At 38.0% G+C, this 18,512-nt stretch overlaps 1 protein-coding gene across 2 annotated transcripts in view; it reads left to right on the top strand.

Moving 5' to 3' along the window:
- Fgf7 (fibroblast growth factor 7) overlaps nucleotides 1–11,410 on the top strand; it is a 51,294-nt gene extending 39,884 nt beyond the window's left edge. For both annotated transcript variants that reach the window (XM_027421950.2, XM_027421949.2), the window contains exons 3-4: nucleotides 8,786–8,889; nucleotides 10,226–11,410. In XM_027421950.2, coding sequence (XP_027277751.1) covers nucleotides 8,786–8,889; nucleotides 10,226–10,420 — 299 coding nt within the window. In that variant the 3' untranslated portion in view covers nucleotides 10,421–11,410. The remainder of the gene's footprint in view (nucleotides 1–8,785; nucleotides 8,890–10,225) is intronic.
- The last annotated feature ends 7,102 nt before the right edge of the window (nucleotides 11,411–18,512 follow it).

Here is an 18,512-nt window from a genome sequence, read left to right as displayed (position 1 = left end):
TGGTAAGTAAATCAATGAGACAAAACAATTCTGAGAGAGTAGCAGCTGGTAGAGAAGAAGGGGATGAAAATATGCAACAAATAATGCTGAAAAAATGAGATAGCTATTTCCAAAAATAAAAAACCCCACTGAGAGTCAAATCTCACCTTAAAATTCAAAGTATTTTCAGCTCAGTTTAAGGATGTTTGAATTCCTGTCTGAAATTCAAAACAAAACAAAACAAAAAAACTAGAATAAAATACATTTTCGGCAGAGGGATGAAATGACTCTTAAGCACAAAAACAATATAGTTACATGTTATTATACAAAGCTAATTTTCCTAAAAAACTGAAATGAGGTCTTTGCCATGTTGCCTAGGTTAACCTCAAACTTGAGATTTTCCTGCCTCAGTCTCTTAAGCAGTTGGGATCACAGTCGTATGCCATCCCGCCTACCTAAAAGAGTAATATTTGTCAAATGAATTCATACTAAGAGGGTACAAGGCTGGCAAACCAGCAGCCAGACTAGGGTAAAGAGTGAAGTGCCAAAGGTTGCACCAGAGTTATGACTGTCACAGTATTCTTCGACCTGACATAATTGGCTCATTGGTGGCCTTGACAAGAGGAGACCAGTTAAACTTGGTACTGGTGGAAAGAAACTGAAACCACTTTTTAGTGAAGGGTTTCAGGAAGGGTGGGAGGCACTATATCAATTGGGAAGGGACACTGTATTCATTTGGCCCCTAATCACAGAGCCTACAGTCTATAAAAATTACAAGTCCTTAAAAATACATTTAGAACTTTAAAATTAAGATATTGGCATTAAAATGCAAAAATAGTGATTAGCAAATATTTAGCATATAAAATATCATGCTAGCTTCATTACTTGATAAATATAATAATTTTAATAATATTTGAAGAGAATTTGGTATTTTTCACTTTGTAAGAAGAATTCTCAAGGATGAATGTCTGTAAAATGTATAACAAAGGGTAAAATCAGTGATTTCAAAAGAAAGATTGCACAAAACCCCAAAATAATCAAGTGTTTCTATTGAGTAATATTCACACATTTAATATGATTTCCTGTGTAGGACAGTCTTGGGAAATGGTATTTGGAATCCATGAAAATCTTAAAGCAGCTCTGATTAAGAGAATACATTTAAAAGAGGATTTTTGTAGCCAAAGAGCAAAGGGAAGAGGGTCTGCAGATGACCTTGAAAAGCAGGGGAAAGTCAACTGCTCTTTAAAGGTAATTTATTTTTGAAATTTACAATAGCAAATAAAGTGCATGCAAGATATGGCAAAAATACAAGACTGAGATACAGGATTTTAATGTCAAAGGGGGCACTTGTTAAAAAAAAACTCTTTGTTATCTTTGTAATTGTGTCCATGCTTAAAACAAACAAACAAACAAACAACAACCCCCAGCAAAAGAAAACAACTTATTAATAGCTGTATTATTTAATTAAAGCCACTGAACATCAATAAAGTAGTTTGCCTGATCAAATAAAAAATGTTTCCCACAGTTTACTCTTTGTGTATGTAATTTACCATTTGAAACCCAATAGTTTAAAATGCATTAAGAAAGTCTCTGGGCAATTGGAAGAACACTATTTCTGTGTGTGCATTCATGAAGTTTCTATTTATAAACCAATGTTTACTAGGGTCATAAACTAGCCAGAGATATTCATAGCACAAATACTGGAGACATAACAACAGACAGCGAAACTGCAACAAAAACCTCCACGAGAAATAAAAGTGGGTTTAGGAAGACCAGTTTCAAGCAGGATTTTAGTCTGGATACCACTTAACATTCTAAAATATTATCTAGAACAACAAAGAACTATTGTGTGAGTGGGCTATAACTATGTAAATTTAGTTCATAAAAATTTAAGCTAAGGCATTTTGAAAAATGAATCTGTAACTTAAAAACAATAACGGTAACTCTTGTGGGTCAAAATGACTCTAAGGGACACTGTAGCAAGGCACTGTCATTTCAGTCTCTTACCTGCCATTCACATACTACAATTAGTTTTCCTCCAATGGGTCTCTAGCTTGGCATTCTTCTTTTTTTTTTTAAATACTTACTATATGCATCTATTTATGTGTGTGTAGGGGTGGGGGCAAGTGTGCACAGAAAGTATATAGTGGCCAGAGGGCATGCTGGGAGTTGGTTCTCTCCTTCCACCTTGGGATGGAGATCAGCATCTCCCCCTATTCTAACTCCCCCAAAGCCATCTCACCCACTCCCAGACTGACACTTGAGAGGGAACTGGGATTGACATGTGAAGCAGGCTTGCTTCTAATTTAAATAAAAATAAATTTAAAAATTATAAACCAGAAGGAAATCTCATTGTTTTCAAATATAAGTTTAAATTCTTTCAGTTAGTATTCAGTTCTATCATTTACACTTCTTTCTTAGTCTAGATAGTTCTAATTCCAATCTTATGAATACTACATTTGAATCTTAACTTTCATGTCCTTGAATATTCTGTTTCTTCAACTGCATTGTGTTTTCATCTTGTCTACATATTAACTTTATCCATCATTTAAAATTTGATTTAAACTCTATCATTATTCAGATCCTATTACCCTTATTTACCATGGATAACGTTTCTTGGTTTTTAATTCCTACGAAATTGATTTTCCATTCCATGAATTTAAGGGATTGGCATGTATTGCTGGGTAATACATTTGTCTGCAGAAAGAGAAAATCTGGGCTGAAATTTGATAGTCATTCTATTAATATCAAAGTATTTTGATGACTGCATAATTAATGTCACTGGTTCAAGTTTTTAAAACATTATTGAATCTCATGTTCCACCCCAACACTTAAGAATAAGCACACTTAAAAGTGGAATAGTGGTCTTCACACACAGAGGATCTGTGCTTTCTACGCTTGCCAATATGCATTTGCACATTGCAAACTGTTTATGTGTTACAAAAGAAACAATTCATTTGATAAGCATATCTTAATCTATCACCAAAACAATATTCATTACAAACCCCATATGTTTTGTGTATTTGGAGCAAGAATAAATAAGATGCTTGTGTAAGTAGTCCTTTTATAATCTGTCATTGTACACAATTAATGAAAGTCTAGAGTATAACTTTTAAAAATTAAAAGTGCAATTTAAACACTTATTTTTCAGTCAAGACTATAGATTTGCAGATAACTTGAACAGAGAGCAGAGTTACCATGGTTCCACCATTTTTAATGTCTTGGTATGGTGTATATTTCCTACCACTGATGAACCAATATTTAAATGCATGTTGTTAGCTGGTTGTCCTGTACAAGTCTATGAGTTCTGACAAATGCATAGTAAAATGTATTTGCTGTAACAGTTCCCTACAACAGTCCACTAACTAAAAATCCCCTGGTTTCATATGTAATGCACATGTAAGTCTTTTTGTGGCTTGATATTGAGTTCTAAAGACACTTAACTAATATCCCAGTGTATGAATGTAGCACAGTTTGGCTATTTGTTCCCTTCTTGAACACTTAAGTTGTCTCTTATTTTGAGCTTTTATAAGTAAAGCTGCTTCAAACATTCAGATTTCTATGTGAACATGTCTTCTACTCAATAGTGCCTTGGCACAAAGTGTCTGTGTGTTCAGTTCTTAAGAAAAGGCCAAACTTGGAATCTTCCTACTATCCAGGAGGAGACCGGGTCGTGCTGCATCTTTGCCAATGTGTCATGAGCTGTCGGGCGGGCGTTGTCATGCTAATAGCTGTGAGGGGGACCTCACCATTGTTTTCATTCTCTAGCGACAGGATATGGCATTTTTCCCTTCCATCTGCTCATTTGCTATCATTTCTTCAGATAGTTTACCTACTTTTAATGATATTTGTTGTCATGTTTTTTTAAGTTCTTGTTTCTTTTAGAGATACTATGAATACTTTTGCAAACATTTATATCATAGAATTTATTCTTAAATTAAATCTAGACCTTTAAATGTAATTAAATATTCAGTCATTAAGATAGTTCTCAGTCAATACAATCGATGGAATATCCTAAAAGTTATTTAACTTTAGAATTGTTTTTGTTTCTTTCTTTTTAGTTCTTAGTTTTAATGTAAGAAGGTACACTTGGCTAAAGACAAAATTAAACATTTTGATAAGCCTAATCATCAAACCACGGTTTTCATCTTTGAAGTGTGTATTATCCCATCTATATTTATATGTGCTCCCCTAAAAAACTTTCAATATAATGCTTAAGAGTCTTGGGAAATAAATATTAATATGCTGGAATGGAACATGTTTTCCGTGTGGTTATTGAAAATAATTTTGAAAAGGGAAATTAAAGTACTCTTAATCGTGAAGTCATTAACAATAGAAACAGGGAACTACTATCAATATCAAGAGAGCAAGATTAAGGGAATACTCATAGTTCTGCAAGTAGGTAGATATTGGGAGAATTATGTTTAAGTATAGCAATTCATTCCAAGGTTCTCCTCCTCTGTTTCCAAGTTTGACATAAGATAGAACAGGCAAAAAAGTCTAGATAAGTCCATGAATGGCTGGATTCTGGAAATAGAAAAGCAATTAATGAGTGTCCCCTGGTATGTAAGCTAGACACCCTAAATGGTAAAATGTTGCTGAAAGTGTTTTTGGATAGGCATGATATGCATTATATATTATCTTAATTTTCATCTCTCTCTCTCTCTCTCTCTCTCTCTCTCTCTCTCTCTCTCTCTCTCTCTTCCTCCTCCTCCTCCTCTATCTTTCTCAGTTTTTGAGCTTTCTCATTATGTAAAAGGTTTGGTGTGTCTATGTAATGTAATATGCTTCACCTCATTGGTGATAAAGAAGTAAACTTATAAACAGAAATATAGAACTACAGGAAGACATCATCTTACATTTGCCTTATAGGAAGCAGCATACGTTGTTTTATTTACTGTATATTAAAAGGTCAAGAACAATTAAATTATTTTGGTAGATAAATTATTATCTGTAGATTATATGTTCTTATATTTTCCTGGACTCTCCCCCACTCTTGTTTTGGGATGGAGGAAAAATTCTGTAAGTTTAGATAGTTAGCAATTCAACAGATTTTGCAGATATTGAAAAGAACACCGTCCTTAATTTACATAGCAACAAAAAAGTGAGTGTTAATATTTTCATTCCTTGGTTTTTTTATTTTAAAAAGGGCATAGCAGACAGAGAGGGTATAGCAGGTTAAACAATCAGGGCTGATTTCTGCCCACACGTCTTAATGTTATCTCTCCAAATGACTTTTAGACATTCTTTTTACTATCATGCAATTGAAAATATAGGAATGTAGCCATTTAAAGTGTATTCTCTTCCCATTTCAAGCTGAAATCCTTACAATTCTTTTTTGTATCTTTAATCCTAATACGAGGAAGAACAAGATTAACAATGTTTATCACTGATTGGTGTCAAAGTGCAACAACAACAACAACAGGGGATGGTCAGGGGACGGGGAGCTTTTGGGGATGATATGACAGGTCCTAAAAAGACAAGGAGTTCACATACCACAGGACCAATAACTATCACTCAACAGCTGTGTTTTGTGAACAGCTGTCCCATGAAGGAACACCCTGCAAACATTACATATTCATGTTCTGATCCTAATTGACCATGAATGCCGCACCCCAGGCTTTGGATCAAGCACTCTCTTCTCTCAGAAAATACAACATTGGATTCAAGGAGTTTGGAAAAAAGGAATGGTGCAAACTTTTCATAGTGGTAAGATCTTTCGAACCCAATTATAATACATTCTTCAGTAGATGTATGCTGTTTTGCAAATGTGAAGCAGTCATTACCTTCAGTATTCTTCATGGCAGGAGTGTCAGTTTAACCTCACTAGACTCTGTTGGTGGTGCATTGCTTCCTCTGGTGCCACCTTTAGAGGAGAGCGAAGTTGTTATGTAAGAGCCTGAGGTGAGTGCTTGTCTCTGAACAGAGCATGGCCTGGCAGTAGCTCTCAGGGAAGATTTGCTGCATTTTGTATGACTGCATCAGCATCAATATCATAACCTGTCATGAACTTGTCAAGGATGTACAAAATTTCAATGACCTCTTCAAGCCAATGTTCTCCAGAAATCGTTCTTCCAAATAAGATGTTTCTACAGGAGCATTTGCTATTTCAAGTCCATAAACCAGGACTGTGTTCTTAGTCTCCTAAATTACAGGATTTTATGCATTTAACAATGCTTCACAAATACTCAAAATACATATTCCTTTGCTTTTGCATCATAAACTCGAGTTTCTTTTTAATTTTGCTGCTGAAATGATCTTTTTTCTCCAATTTTTATTTAAATTAGAAACAAGATTGTTTTACATGTCAATCCCAGTTCCCTCTCCCTCCCATCCTCCCCTGTCTCCCACTAACACCCTACCTGTCCTGTACCGTTTCTGCTCCCCAGGGAGAGTGAGGTCTTCTATGGGGGTCTTCAGAGTCTGTTATATCCTTTGGGAAAGGGCCTAGGCCCTCTCCCATGTGTCTAGGCTGAGGGAGTATCTCTCTATGTGAAATGGGCTCCCAAAGTCCATTCCTATGCTAGGGATCAGTACTAATCTACTACAAGAGGCCCCATAGATTTCCAAGGCTTCCTCACTGACACCCACATTCATGAGGTCTGGATCAGTCCCATGCTGGTTTCCCAGTGATCAGTCTGGGGGCCAAGAGATCCCCTTTGTTCAGGTCAGCTGTTTCTGTGGGTTTCACCAGCCTGGTATGGACTACTTTGCTCATCACTCCTTCTCTGAAACTGGATTCCAGTTCATTTCAGGGTTTAGCTGTGGGTGTCTGCTTCTACTTCCATCAGCTGCTGGATGAAGGCTCTAGGATGGTATATAAGTTAGTTGTCAATCTCATTATCAGGGGAGGGCATTTAAGGTAGCCTCTCCACTGTTGCTTAGATGGTTAACTGGTGTCATCCTTGTAGATCTCTGGACATTTCCCTAGTACCTGATTTCTCTTTAAACCTATGCTGGTTCCCTCTCTGATGGTATCTCTTATTTTGCTCTCCTCTTCTCTCTACACAATCTTCCTGCTCCTTTATGTCCTCCTCCCCCTCCTCTTCTCCCCTTCTCATTCCCCTAGCTCCCTCTCCCCTCCCCCATGCTCCCAATTTGCTCAGGAGATCTTGTTCCTTTCCCCTTCTCCCAGGGACCATGTATGTCTCTCTTAGAGACCTCCTTGTTGCTTAGCTTCTCTAGTTGTGTGGATTTTAGGCTGGTAATCCTTTTCTCTATGTGTAAAATCCATATATGAGTAAGTGCATGCCATGTTTGTCTTTTTGTGACTGGGTTACTGCACTCAGAATGGTTTCCTCTAGTTCCATCCATTTGCCTGGGAATTTCAAGATTTCATTGTTTTGTTTTGTTTTTTTTCCTGCTGAGTAGTACTCCATACTGATTTCCAAAGTGGCTGTACGAGTTAGCACTCCCATCAGCAGTGGAGGAGTGTTCCCTTTTCTCCACGTCCTCTCCAGCAAAGTGATCTTGATGTCTAAGTCACTGTCATAGACTCCAGTTTTTAGATGTACAGTTGTACTAGGTACATTGGCTGAGTACAGCGTATTGGAAAAGGGGTTTCTGTTCTTGCACAAGACAAATACTGGCCACACTAATTTTATGACCACACACTTCTCCTCCACCAACTCCTCCCAGATCTTCCCCACCTCCCCCGTTTCCCCAACTCCATGCCATTTCTCTCTTTTAGAAACAGACAAATAAAACAAAAAGCCCAAGAAACACATACATACAAAATCTCCATAAAAATATACAAGCAAAAAACCAATAAGACAAAAAAATACCCCAAACAAGCAAAACAAGACAAAACATCTACAAAAATACCATTGAGTTGGTTTTGTGTTGGCCAGTTACTCTTGTGTATGCATGGGACCTGCCCTGGAGTGTGGTTTGTATACCTAGAGAGACTCCATTGGAGAATTGGTTTCTTTGGCAGTGGGTATCAGTTGCAGACAGCTTGGGGTGGGAACCCCCATTTACTTCCCTTGCTCAGTCGCTGGAAGTCCATCTGGCTTGCCTGTGTAGGCCCTGTGCTTGCTGCCACAGTGTCTGTGAGTCCATATGTGCATGAGTCCTGCTGTGTCTGGAGGACACTGTTTCCTTGGAGTCATCCATTACCTCTGCCCCTTACAGTCTTTCTGCCTCCTCTTCTGCAGTAGATCCCTGAGCCTTGAGGGGAGAGGTTAGATGAAAACTTGCTATTTAGGACTGAGGGCTGCACAATCTCTCTCCATACATTGGCCAGTTGTGGGTCTCTGTATTAATTCCCATCTACTGTAAGAAGCTTTTCTGATGATGACTGAGCAAGGCACTAGTAATAATTTTTAAGATAACAATATAGCCAAACAGAAGAGCAAAATTGTTAGGCATACCTCTCCTTTCTTTGTATTACGCCACACTTTCTGGGTTTAAATTCTACATTTGCCACTTACCAGCTGTCAGGCTTTGGCAGATCACTTCCTTCTTTGTGTATCGGCAGCATCCTCTGTGAAGTGGGTATAGCAAGGATGCCTGCCCCACAGTGTGTGGTGATGACTAGACAGGTTCAAACATGGAACAATTCTTTTATGGTATGAATTCAGCAAATATTAGCTGCATTATCATTGTTAGGTTAGAAGTGCACTTCTAGAGGTTAAATCAGAATATGCAACTATTTATTTGCATCCAGATACCCTTCTCTGTGCAAAAAAGGTCATTAGTTTGAACTTCTATGTTTACTGATTACTCTGGCATTCATGACTGCATGTTAGGGAACAGGTCTCAAGGTCAGTGGATAACTTATACATGTTTCTGTGATTCCTTACAGACATCATGGAAATCAGGACTGTGGCAGTTGGAATCGTGGCAATCAAAGGGGTGGAAAGTGAATACTACCTTGCAATGAACAAAGAAGGAAAACTCTATGCAAAGGTACCAATAATTGATAATTTAGAGCTGTTATTCAAATTACTTTTGTCAAAAATATATGCCTTTCTGAAAACTGTAATTAATTTTCTTCCATTGGTACAAGTTGAATATTCCATTAAAACATTTTATTACTCCAGCATTAAGGCAAAATATTTTCTGTATGACCTTAGATTGCTTAAGCTAGATATTGGACTCTTCATCTGTAAGATGACTTGGAATGACTGATCTGTAAGGGTCCTTTCAACTCTAACTCCCATGTGCATTTGGATATCTGAAGCATAAAATTTCCATCTGTGAGTATTAAAGCTCTTTTTGTTAGACTTCATCCAATTTGCACATTGCTGACATTGAAAATTCTTGAGAGAAAAATTGAAGTGTTCAGTTCCTTTATCAACGTTAGTCTCACAATGGGCTTGGAACTGTAAGCATTCATGTTGTTTCCACTTTATTAGGATGTCAAAATGTGACAGTTCATCCCACTATAGCAAAGCAAATTTATTTCCTTTGTATTCTTTTTTATTTAAAATTAATTTTTCATTTTACATAACAACCCCAGTTCTTCCTCCCCTTATCTTGCCTCTTCCACCTTTCCCCTTCCCACCCCTGCATCTACTCCTCAGAGGGGGCAACGCCTTTCTTGGGGAGTCAACAAAGTCTGAAATACCAAGTTGAGACAGGACCAAGCCCCCCCCCACCATCAAGGCTAAGCAAGGTATCCCACCACAGGGAATGGTCTCCAAAAAGCCAGTTCAAGCCCTTGGGTTAGGTCCTGGTGCTACTGCCAGCCCCACCCAACAGATCAAGCCACGCAACTGTCACCCACATTCAAGAGGGTCTAGTTCGACACCATGTAGGTTCTCCAGCATACTGCCTATGCAGGCAAACTACAGAATAGAGGCTCGATTAGATGAACACTTGGTTACCTGGTAAACTTTTGTTACAATTGAGGGCAACATTGTAGAAAGTGAAATAAGGTTTATTAATGGGACCTCACCTGCAGGAGGTGGAGGCTACAACCTTTACACTAAATTTCCCGTGGACAGAGAATGGAGCAACTTAGGGATCCTAGCATTAAATAACAGAAATTGGCTATCCAAGGGGCCTCAACTAAATGTGTATTAGATTATCTTTTGTTAAACTTAAGATGCTTTTGACATATGGCAATACATGACATAGACACACCCATTACACTGCGTCAGCTTGGCTCACTCTGAGGATTAAAATAAGTTATACACACTTCACCTCTACAGACCATCACCTGCTTGCTGTTAGTTTGAGCCTCTCCAGAATTTGTTTTAATAATTGTGTTTGGTTTTATTTCTGTGCTTGCTTTTATCAGAAAGAATGCAATGAGGATTGCAACTTCAAAGAACTAATTCTGGAAAACCATTACAACACGTATGCATCAGCTAAATGGACACACAGTGGCGGAGAAATGTTTGTTGCCTTAAATCAAAAGGGGCTTCCCGTCAAAGGGAAGAAAACGAAGAAAGAACAAAAGACGGCCCATTTTCTTCCTATGGCAATAACCTAATCATACACGGTGTTTGAGAAACCAGTTTCATTCAGCAGGGAGATTTCTTTACAGTGGACTTTTTTCTTCTTTCTTTTTCCTTACTTTCTCTCTCTCTTTTAAAGTAACCAAGAAAGGCTGGAAAACTACTGAAAACTGATCAAGCTGGACTTGCGCATTTTTGTTTATTTTAAAAGACTGCATTAAAGAAAGAGTTGAAGAATATACACAAAAATCAGATTTAGTAACTAAAAGTTGTAAAAAGTTGTAAAAGTGGTTGTACAATCATGTTAGTAATAGTGATGTTTTTCTTAAATTAATTTACCCTTAAGAGTATGTTAGATTTGACTATCTGATAATGAGTATTTAATATCACTATCTGCTTATAAAATGGCTGCTATAATAATGAAGATGATGATACAGATGATGCTACGTAAGGTATGTCAGCCCTAACCCTGCTGGGATGCTTGAGGATGGTCAAGCCCACACAAACCATAGATGATGAGCAGTGTTGAGAACTATTATCCACTTCAGCTCTATTCAGAAAAGTGAATGTTCTCAACATTTTATAAAAGAATGGAATCGACATTTTTTTTTTTACAAAATTTGTGGTTTTACAAAATTACAATATTGGAACATACCTGTACTGATTAAAATGAAAAAAAAAAATCCTAATGCCACTCAAATTGAAAAGGTATTGCTAACAGGATGTTTTAGAAATCTGTATATAAAATAGCAATAATGATGATAATACTGTATTTCATCTCACCACAAAATAACATTTTATAATCCCTAAAAATAAAATTCCAAAATCTTTAAGTCTTTTTCAAGTAATATATCTATCTTTTGTATAATTCACGTTTGGGAACACAACTTTTAATAATGTTCTTCCCACAAATAATCATGCTTTTCCCCCTGTGGTTACAGCATTAAACTCTAAGTTGTATTTGAATTTTATTGTTTTGTTATTTAAGTTTATGTTATTTATAAAGAAAAAACCTTAAGAAGCTGTTTCTGTTTCATATGCTTTTAATTTCAAGGGAACAACAAAACCGCCTGGCTGCACTGCAGATTTCTCCTCCCCTGGTGACTGACATCAAGTTTGGTGCACAGCACTTGGCTAGCAAGTGTTGGATGGCAGACAAAAATGACAGCCTGCAGCCATGCTTACAATAGATGTCTCACAGCGAACGATACAAATATGTGGGAAAGATTTTGCTACAACACTCTTGCCAATGAATTCAGATCATATAAGTAAAAGAAAGCAAATGATTTTAGTCAGAATATATTTTGATACATGGTAATAAATCATGGTTTAGAAGTGGGTCTATTTAAAAGTTGGCAATTTGATAGTCTTTAGAAGTATCTGCCATGTGAAAGATGCCAACATTGAAGTGAGGCTGTTGTCAGTGTGTGAGGCCCCAGATACCCTGAGGCTTCAGGTCAGGGCACAGACAACAGGCCTGACAGACAGATAAAGACTCACTCCATAGTTCTGCCATCAGCAGGTGCTGACAGAGCTGCATGCATTCTCACCAAGGGAAGGTCAACAGTTATTTAAATGGTTGGTATGGAATTATTGTGATATCAACTTCACAGTACTTTTCATTGAGGTTTCTTTAATTACATTAAAATACTAATTGGTAATATGTTTATAAGTGAAGGTTATAAGATAAAGCCCCTGTAAACAAAAATAACAGGATCACTTAACTGTCTTGTAGTTTGCCCAGGTGTCCGGGCTACCTGAAGGTAGGAAGTGTTGCCCTCCATCACATACACTGTAGAAGACACCATGATGGGTAGTCTGACCTAGAATCCAATTCAAGGATATTTCTAGTCTAGTTTCCTAGCCCAGGCTCCTGTACCTGGAGTCTTGGAAACATACCAAGGGTAGTAGAAAACTGTGCTTTTCATAGTAGTTTCATTAGTGCCCACCAGGGTGCTAGTCCACAATCAACTCATATATACATGAATCCATTCAATGAATAGTTTCCAAGGAAAAGGTGGAATGCAATCATTCTTACTAAAGTTTTAAAAATTCAGAATGAAGCATGATCATGGAGGAGCTTAAAAAGAAGTGCTGAGTATACATAGAAGGTGACTATAGTGACCATTAAATTCGTTACTATGAAAACACCATTAGAACATTGAATTACACAGAACCAATACTGAATGGTCAAACTATTCTTAGTGATAAGTCATGTACAAAAATCTGCCCAGAAACATTTATTTAAAAATATTTATTGTTGTTATTTTAAAAACTGTGTATCTACATGTGTGTGTATGTTTATGGGTATGTACACATGAGTGCAGGTCCTCACTGAGCTCAGGAGGAGGAGCTGGGAATTGAACTTGCATCCTTTGCAAGAGCATCATGTCCTCCTAACTGATGATACATCTAGCCTGCCCCAGCACTTATGTTTAATTATAAATTTTGCTCTATTTAAAAAAATTAACTTGTAAATTTCAGAAAATAAAATCTGCTTTAGCCAAACACAGTTAGAATCTAGAATCATGGATGTCTGTGAGGCCTTCAGTTTCCTTCCTCTTTCATAGATCAGGAAACAGATTTTAGAAGACTTAAGGTTCGGGGTGGATGTAGCTTGCCATAGTAGAGGTCACTTTGCATGTCTCTTAATTAGATTGTCAGTGATCTCATTGTTTTGTTTGATTTGAATTTCTATTGAGATGTCATCTTTTCAGTTGAGAACACTTGTGATCCACTTGGCAATTCATTTAGTACATAATGATATTGTTATGATTTGACTCAAAAGAAGAAAAAGAATGTGATTTCCAATTTTGATTTGTAAGCAACTTTTATGCAAACTTTAAATTTATAAATGGAAAGTATCATGAAAGGCATTTTTATAATAAGAGTATTCCTTTCTAAAATGTTCTTTAAAAAGAAAATCATATCAACACGTGGGTTTCTAAAAACTGATAAAGGACTAAGTGAAAGAAAGATGATACCAGGTAACAATCTAAACAACAGAGGAGAGGCTACCTTAAATACCCTCTCCTGATAATGAGATTGATGACTGACTTATATGCCATCCTATAGCCCTCATCTAGCAGCTGGTGGAAGTAGAAGAAGACACCCACAACTAATCACTGAACTGAATTGGAATCCAGTTGCAGAGAAGGACGAGTGAAGAGCAAAGGGGTCCAGACCAGGCTGGTGAAACCCACAGAAATAGCTGACCTGAACATCAGGGAGCTCTTGGTCCCCAGACTGATAGCTGGGATACCAGCATGGGACTGATCCAGACCCCAGGAACATGGGTTTCAGTGAGGAAACGTCAGAAAACTACGGGACCTCCTGTAGTAGTTCAGTACTTACCCCTAGCATAGGTGTGGACTTTGGGAGCCCATTCCACACAGAGGAATACTCCCTGAGCCAAGACACACGGGGGTGGGCCTTGGCCCTATCCCAAAGGATATAATAGACTCTGATGACACCCTATGGAAGGCCTCACCATCCAGGGGGAGCAGAAAGGATATGTGATAGGTAGGGTCTTAGGTGGGGGGTATGGTAGGGGAGGAGGGGAGGGAGAGGGAACTGGGATTGTCATGTAAAACAATCTTGTTTCTAATTCCAATAAAAAATATGCAGAAAAAAGAGTATGAATACTAACAGAATAAATAGAAAGATACTTTCAATACAAGTGAACAAAAATACTTCAACACAGACAAGCCATAATGTAGACCTTCGAGGTGTTATAAGTTCAACTCCATACAAAAGAGAAGGGAAGATAGTGAGCCCATCACTTAGAGCTTTTTCTTTTAGTTTTTTTAGGATGTCAAAAACCATGACGAGTGATTATAATAACACTGATCTGTGGTCCCCTAAATGCTCAGTATAGTATAGAGTGAGATATACTATATCTCACTCTAAAGATATACTAAATCTTGCACAAGAGCTCAGACAGAACATTCATTTAAAATCCATTTTCTTGTGATTCATGTAAGTTTTGCATTTTACTCTTGTGTTTACTTTAATGTGAAAATGTTTCCAGTTGACACCAGAGAACAAAACTGGAGCCGTGAGTGAACATCTGAGACTTACTGCAAGGTTTCGTTTACACCCTTGTCCCACTGTCACCTACCTGAGAGTGGTTGAGACACAAATGACTTCCTATTCTTCACAGTCCAACTTTATACACAAATAATACAGGGATAAATAAAACCTACACTAATATTGTTTTGTAAAAGTGTGACATTAAATATTTAACACCTAAAGTGGATGGTTATTGGTCAGTCAAAGCACTCCATTGATTCTTAATGCTGGGAAGAGTCTGAGAGCTCTCCTGCCAGCCATCTGGATCATAGGTGAGCCCAGAGAGAGACCCTGTCTCAAAACATAAGGTAGAGAGTGCTAGAGGAAGAGATTAAAGCTCTGGTGTCTATGTGTGTGTGTAGGGGAAGCTGTAGCCACACCTACTTAGGGGCTGACTACAGGTGTGCCTGACCATGCTTGCGAGGCGTGGTCAGGGTGATGTAGAGGACACTTTCAGGGGACTGCGTTTCTCTTTTGGTTTCACTTTTGTACTTGCTGGACAGACTGCTGCCATGCCGGCTGGCTAGGTCACTCTGTAAGTAAGGCTTTCCCTAATAAATACCCTTGTATTTCTACCTGACTCCATATTGGTAATTTCCCCATGGCTACAACTTCCCCCACGTGTGTGTGTGTGTGTGTGTGTGTGTGTGTGTGTGTGTGTGTGTGTATGTGTGTGTGTGTGTGTGTGTATGTATGTATGTATGTATGTATTATGTATGTGGGAACACACACATGTCCAGTACACAATCAATCAGAATGAACATGGGCCATGTGACTATCATATGATTATCATATGTGGCCATTTCTAAGATAACCTTAGATGGTTATGTAATGATAACTCTTTCTGCCAGTTGCCTGGGTTCTGCCTCTGCTTTAGGGCCCCCAAATAACACACAGAGTCTTATATTAGTTACAATGCTGCTGGCCAATGACTGGGATTTCTTATTTGCTAGCTCAGTCTTAATTATCAACCATAACTACTAATCTATATAGTTTTATAAGGACTTGTCTTACCGAGGATGCTGGCCTTATGAGTTCTCTCTTCCTGGGATCACATGGTGACCTCTTTTTACTACATTTCCCAGAATCCTCCCTCTTCTAGCCCCACCCATCTTGCTTCCCTATTGGCCAACAGTGCTTTATTTATCAAACAGTAAAACAAACATATACACAGAAGGACTTCCCCCATCATGGTTAGAATGTTCTTCCTATGAAAAAGCTTGTTAAAGCATCACATATAACTCTCAGTGATATTGTCAGGTTACTTTTCACTCATTCTACCACATTCAACAAAGCTTTGGTCTTTAATGACAGGGACATATTCTATCAGACTCCCAGAGGCTCTAATATGCTCTCCAGTTTTGAAGAATTTATCAAAAAGATTTATTTTCTCTTGAATTGAGACCTGACAAGAAGTGGGAAATAACAAAATCCTACTATCTTACCAAGGTTTGTGATTTTGTGATTTCCTTTCAAAGCAACGTCTTCCAAGAAGACAGGTAAGTACTCTCATGAGAAGGTATCCCTTGGCTTCCCATTTGATTCCTAGCTGTGACACAGTCCTATTTCCCAAACTACCATCACATGCTTTCTGCAAGCCTGTATCATTATATGAACAGTGGTTATTCCTTTCTCTGGCTGGATACAGCCATGTATTAGTTATTGTGGTGTATAACATGAAAATTTAATGACCTAAAACAACAGTTATTTTGTCTTATAATTATTTAGGTGCCTCAGTCTGAAAGCCCTCATAAAGTTGTAATCAAGGTATTAACCAGGGCAGCCACTGACCTTAACACTTAGTCCTGAGGGAAATCAAGCATCACACTCACTGGCTGCAGCTGCAAATATTAGCTCTCCACCATGGTCTCTTCACAGCATCATTTCTCAAAAGGAGTTTATTTCCTTAAAATAACTGGACAAGAGAATAAAATTCCCAAACGGAAGTCCTAGTTTTAAGAAAAAAATCTCCAGTGTGATGTTGCTTCTGCATAAACACAGGGGAGGCATTGTCCCTGCAGTACACACCAGAAGGGGAGGCCATGTAATGTGCCTATTGCAAGTCATACACTAGATGGCCACTTAAGGCTTTATACTAGAACCCCATATGCTCCAAGGCCTGATAAGACCAATTCAAGGCTGTTAGTCTGTGTTGTGCTTCTTAGGTCTAATATGGAAGGGAACTGACAGTGTCACGTGGGCTCCAAATGAATCATTAAGTTTTGTTCTCGAGGGCAGAGGCAAGCACTCACAGCTGTTTATGACCATCTAAGCCTGTGGTTCTCAACCTTCCTAATGTTGCAACCATTTAATACAGTTTTGCATGTTGTGGAGATCTGATCCCAAGACATAAAATTTTTTGTTGCTATTTTATAACTGTAATTTTGCTACTGTTATGAATCATAATGTAAATATCTGTGTTTTCTGACTGTCTTAGGTGACCCTGTGAAAGGATAATTTGACCCCAAAAGAGTCACGATAAATAGGTTGAGAACTTCTATAAGCAAAACAAACATAAAAAGACCCAAAAGTGACAATTGGTCTTGTGACAATTGAGAACTAGTAAGATAAGTGGAAAACCACAAAACAAACTCCTTTAGGATCTAGTTCTGGCTCTTCCTCATTGTCTCCTCTTTAAACACAGTGAAGAGTCTTATTCCTTTCCCACTCAGGTTTTCCATCAGTCTCTATTTACAGTTGGCACTGGAAGCAACACAAACATGAGAAAGATCTGTAGTCATTTTGATAACGAAATGCTTACAGACTATAATAAGGTGCATGAAAAAGACCATGCCAGTCCAAAGTCCATTGTCAAAAAGAACATGCATTAAAGATAATAAAAAATCTCGCTGTTCAAATTTGCGATTGTTTTTCACATTATGCAGAAAACAGTCTTAAACTGCATGAAGGCCAGCAGAGGGGTAGTTGGACAAAGGTAGCTGGTTAAAAACTTTGCTGTTGGTTAGGCAGGACAAGTCAACAGGCAAAACAATATAAATCTAGAAGTGTACATTCGGGCTGCACAGTGAATACTGTCTAGTTCATAAAAAAATACTGAAAACGGGTTGACTCTTCTGCAGCTCCTGAACCCAATGACTGTATCTCTTCCAAGATTAGGGAAGCATAGGGCTGTTGTTTTACATATACTCTATACCTCACCTCTCTAAAGCCCCAAGATTCGGATGTTTGTTTGTGTGATAGTGGCCTGCTTGTCTTAGGTTTTTGTTCTGTTTTGTCTTTCCCATTTTTTCTTCTATTTTCTCTCTTTTTCCCCATAGGATTGGAATATTTAAAGGAGATGTCCTTAAGTTCAGTTTTTTTTCTGCTGTAGATTGTTGTCAAGTCTTTTAGCTGATCTTGACTTGACTTGTTGTGTTCTAGCATTCCATGCTAACTCCTTGCAAAATCTCTCATCTAATCAGTGGTATTTTTTTCTATTTAGTTATCTCTTCGTAGTTGCTCTTGCTTCACTGCCTTTCCTTAGAACCATTCTTTTGAATGCCTTATCAGGAACATCCTTCATGTTCTTCACTTTGAGATCAGTTGCCAGAAAGTTACTGTGCTCTATTAGGAGCACCGCATTACCTACGTTTTCATACTAGCAGATGAATAATCTGTTGATAAAATGTCTGGGGAAGTTCTTTCTAGGCATATTGCCATCACTCTATAAATGACCTTACCTTCCTTCCCCTGTGCAAAGGTCAGTGTCACAATCCGTCCCTTATACCTTATGTTTAAAAGTACATTTCCAAACAAGTGCAGTAGACATTGTATGAGGGAGACATTCTACTCTCTTCTTAAATTTTTGTCAGCCACAGGTCTGACAGCACAAGGTATTTCAGAGCATTGACAGCACTTCTTGTCCGGAGCAGCGGAAACAGAATTCCCTAGAGAGAGCAGTTGAAGCTCTTTGCTTGATGGTGCTCTCTGCCTCAAAGCATGTCTCTTAGGCTCAGAACTTCATGTTTATAGGCTTTCATAAAATCATCTAACATTTTCCAGCTTTTCCCTCCTCTCAGTTCTCTTCTGTATCACTGTGTTGCTAGGCAACAATGG

Source organism: Cricetulus griseus, chromosome 6 (assembly GCF_003668045.3).
Source record: "Cricetulus griseus strain 17A/GY chromosome 6, alternate assembly CriGri-PICRH-1.0, whole genome shotgun sequence".
NCBI classification, from domain to species: Eukaryota; Metazoa; Chordata; class Mammalia; order Rodentia; family Cricetidae; genus Cricetulus; species Cricetulus griseus.
Note: the sequence above shows the minus strand (reverse complement) of the source record. Positions and strands in the feature narration are given on the sequence as shown.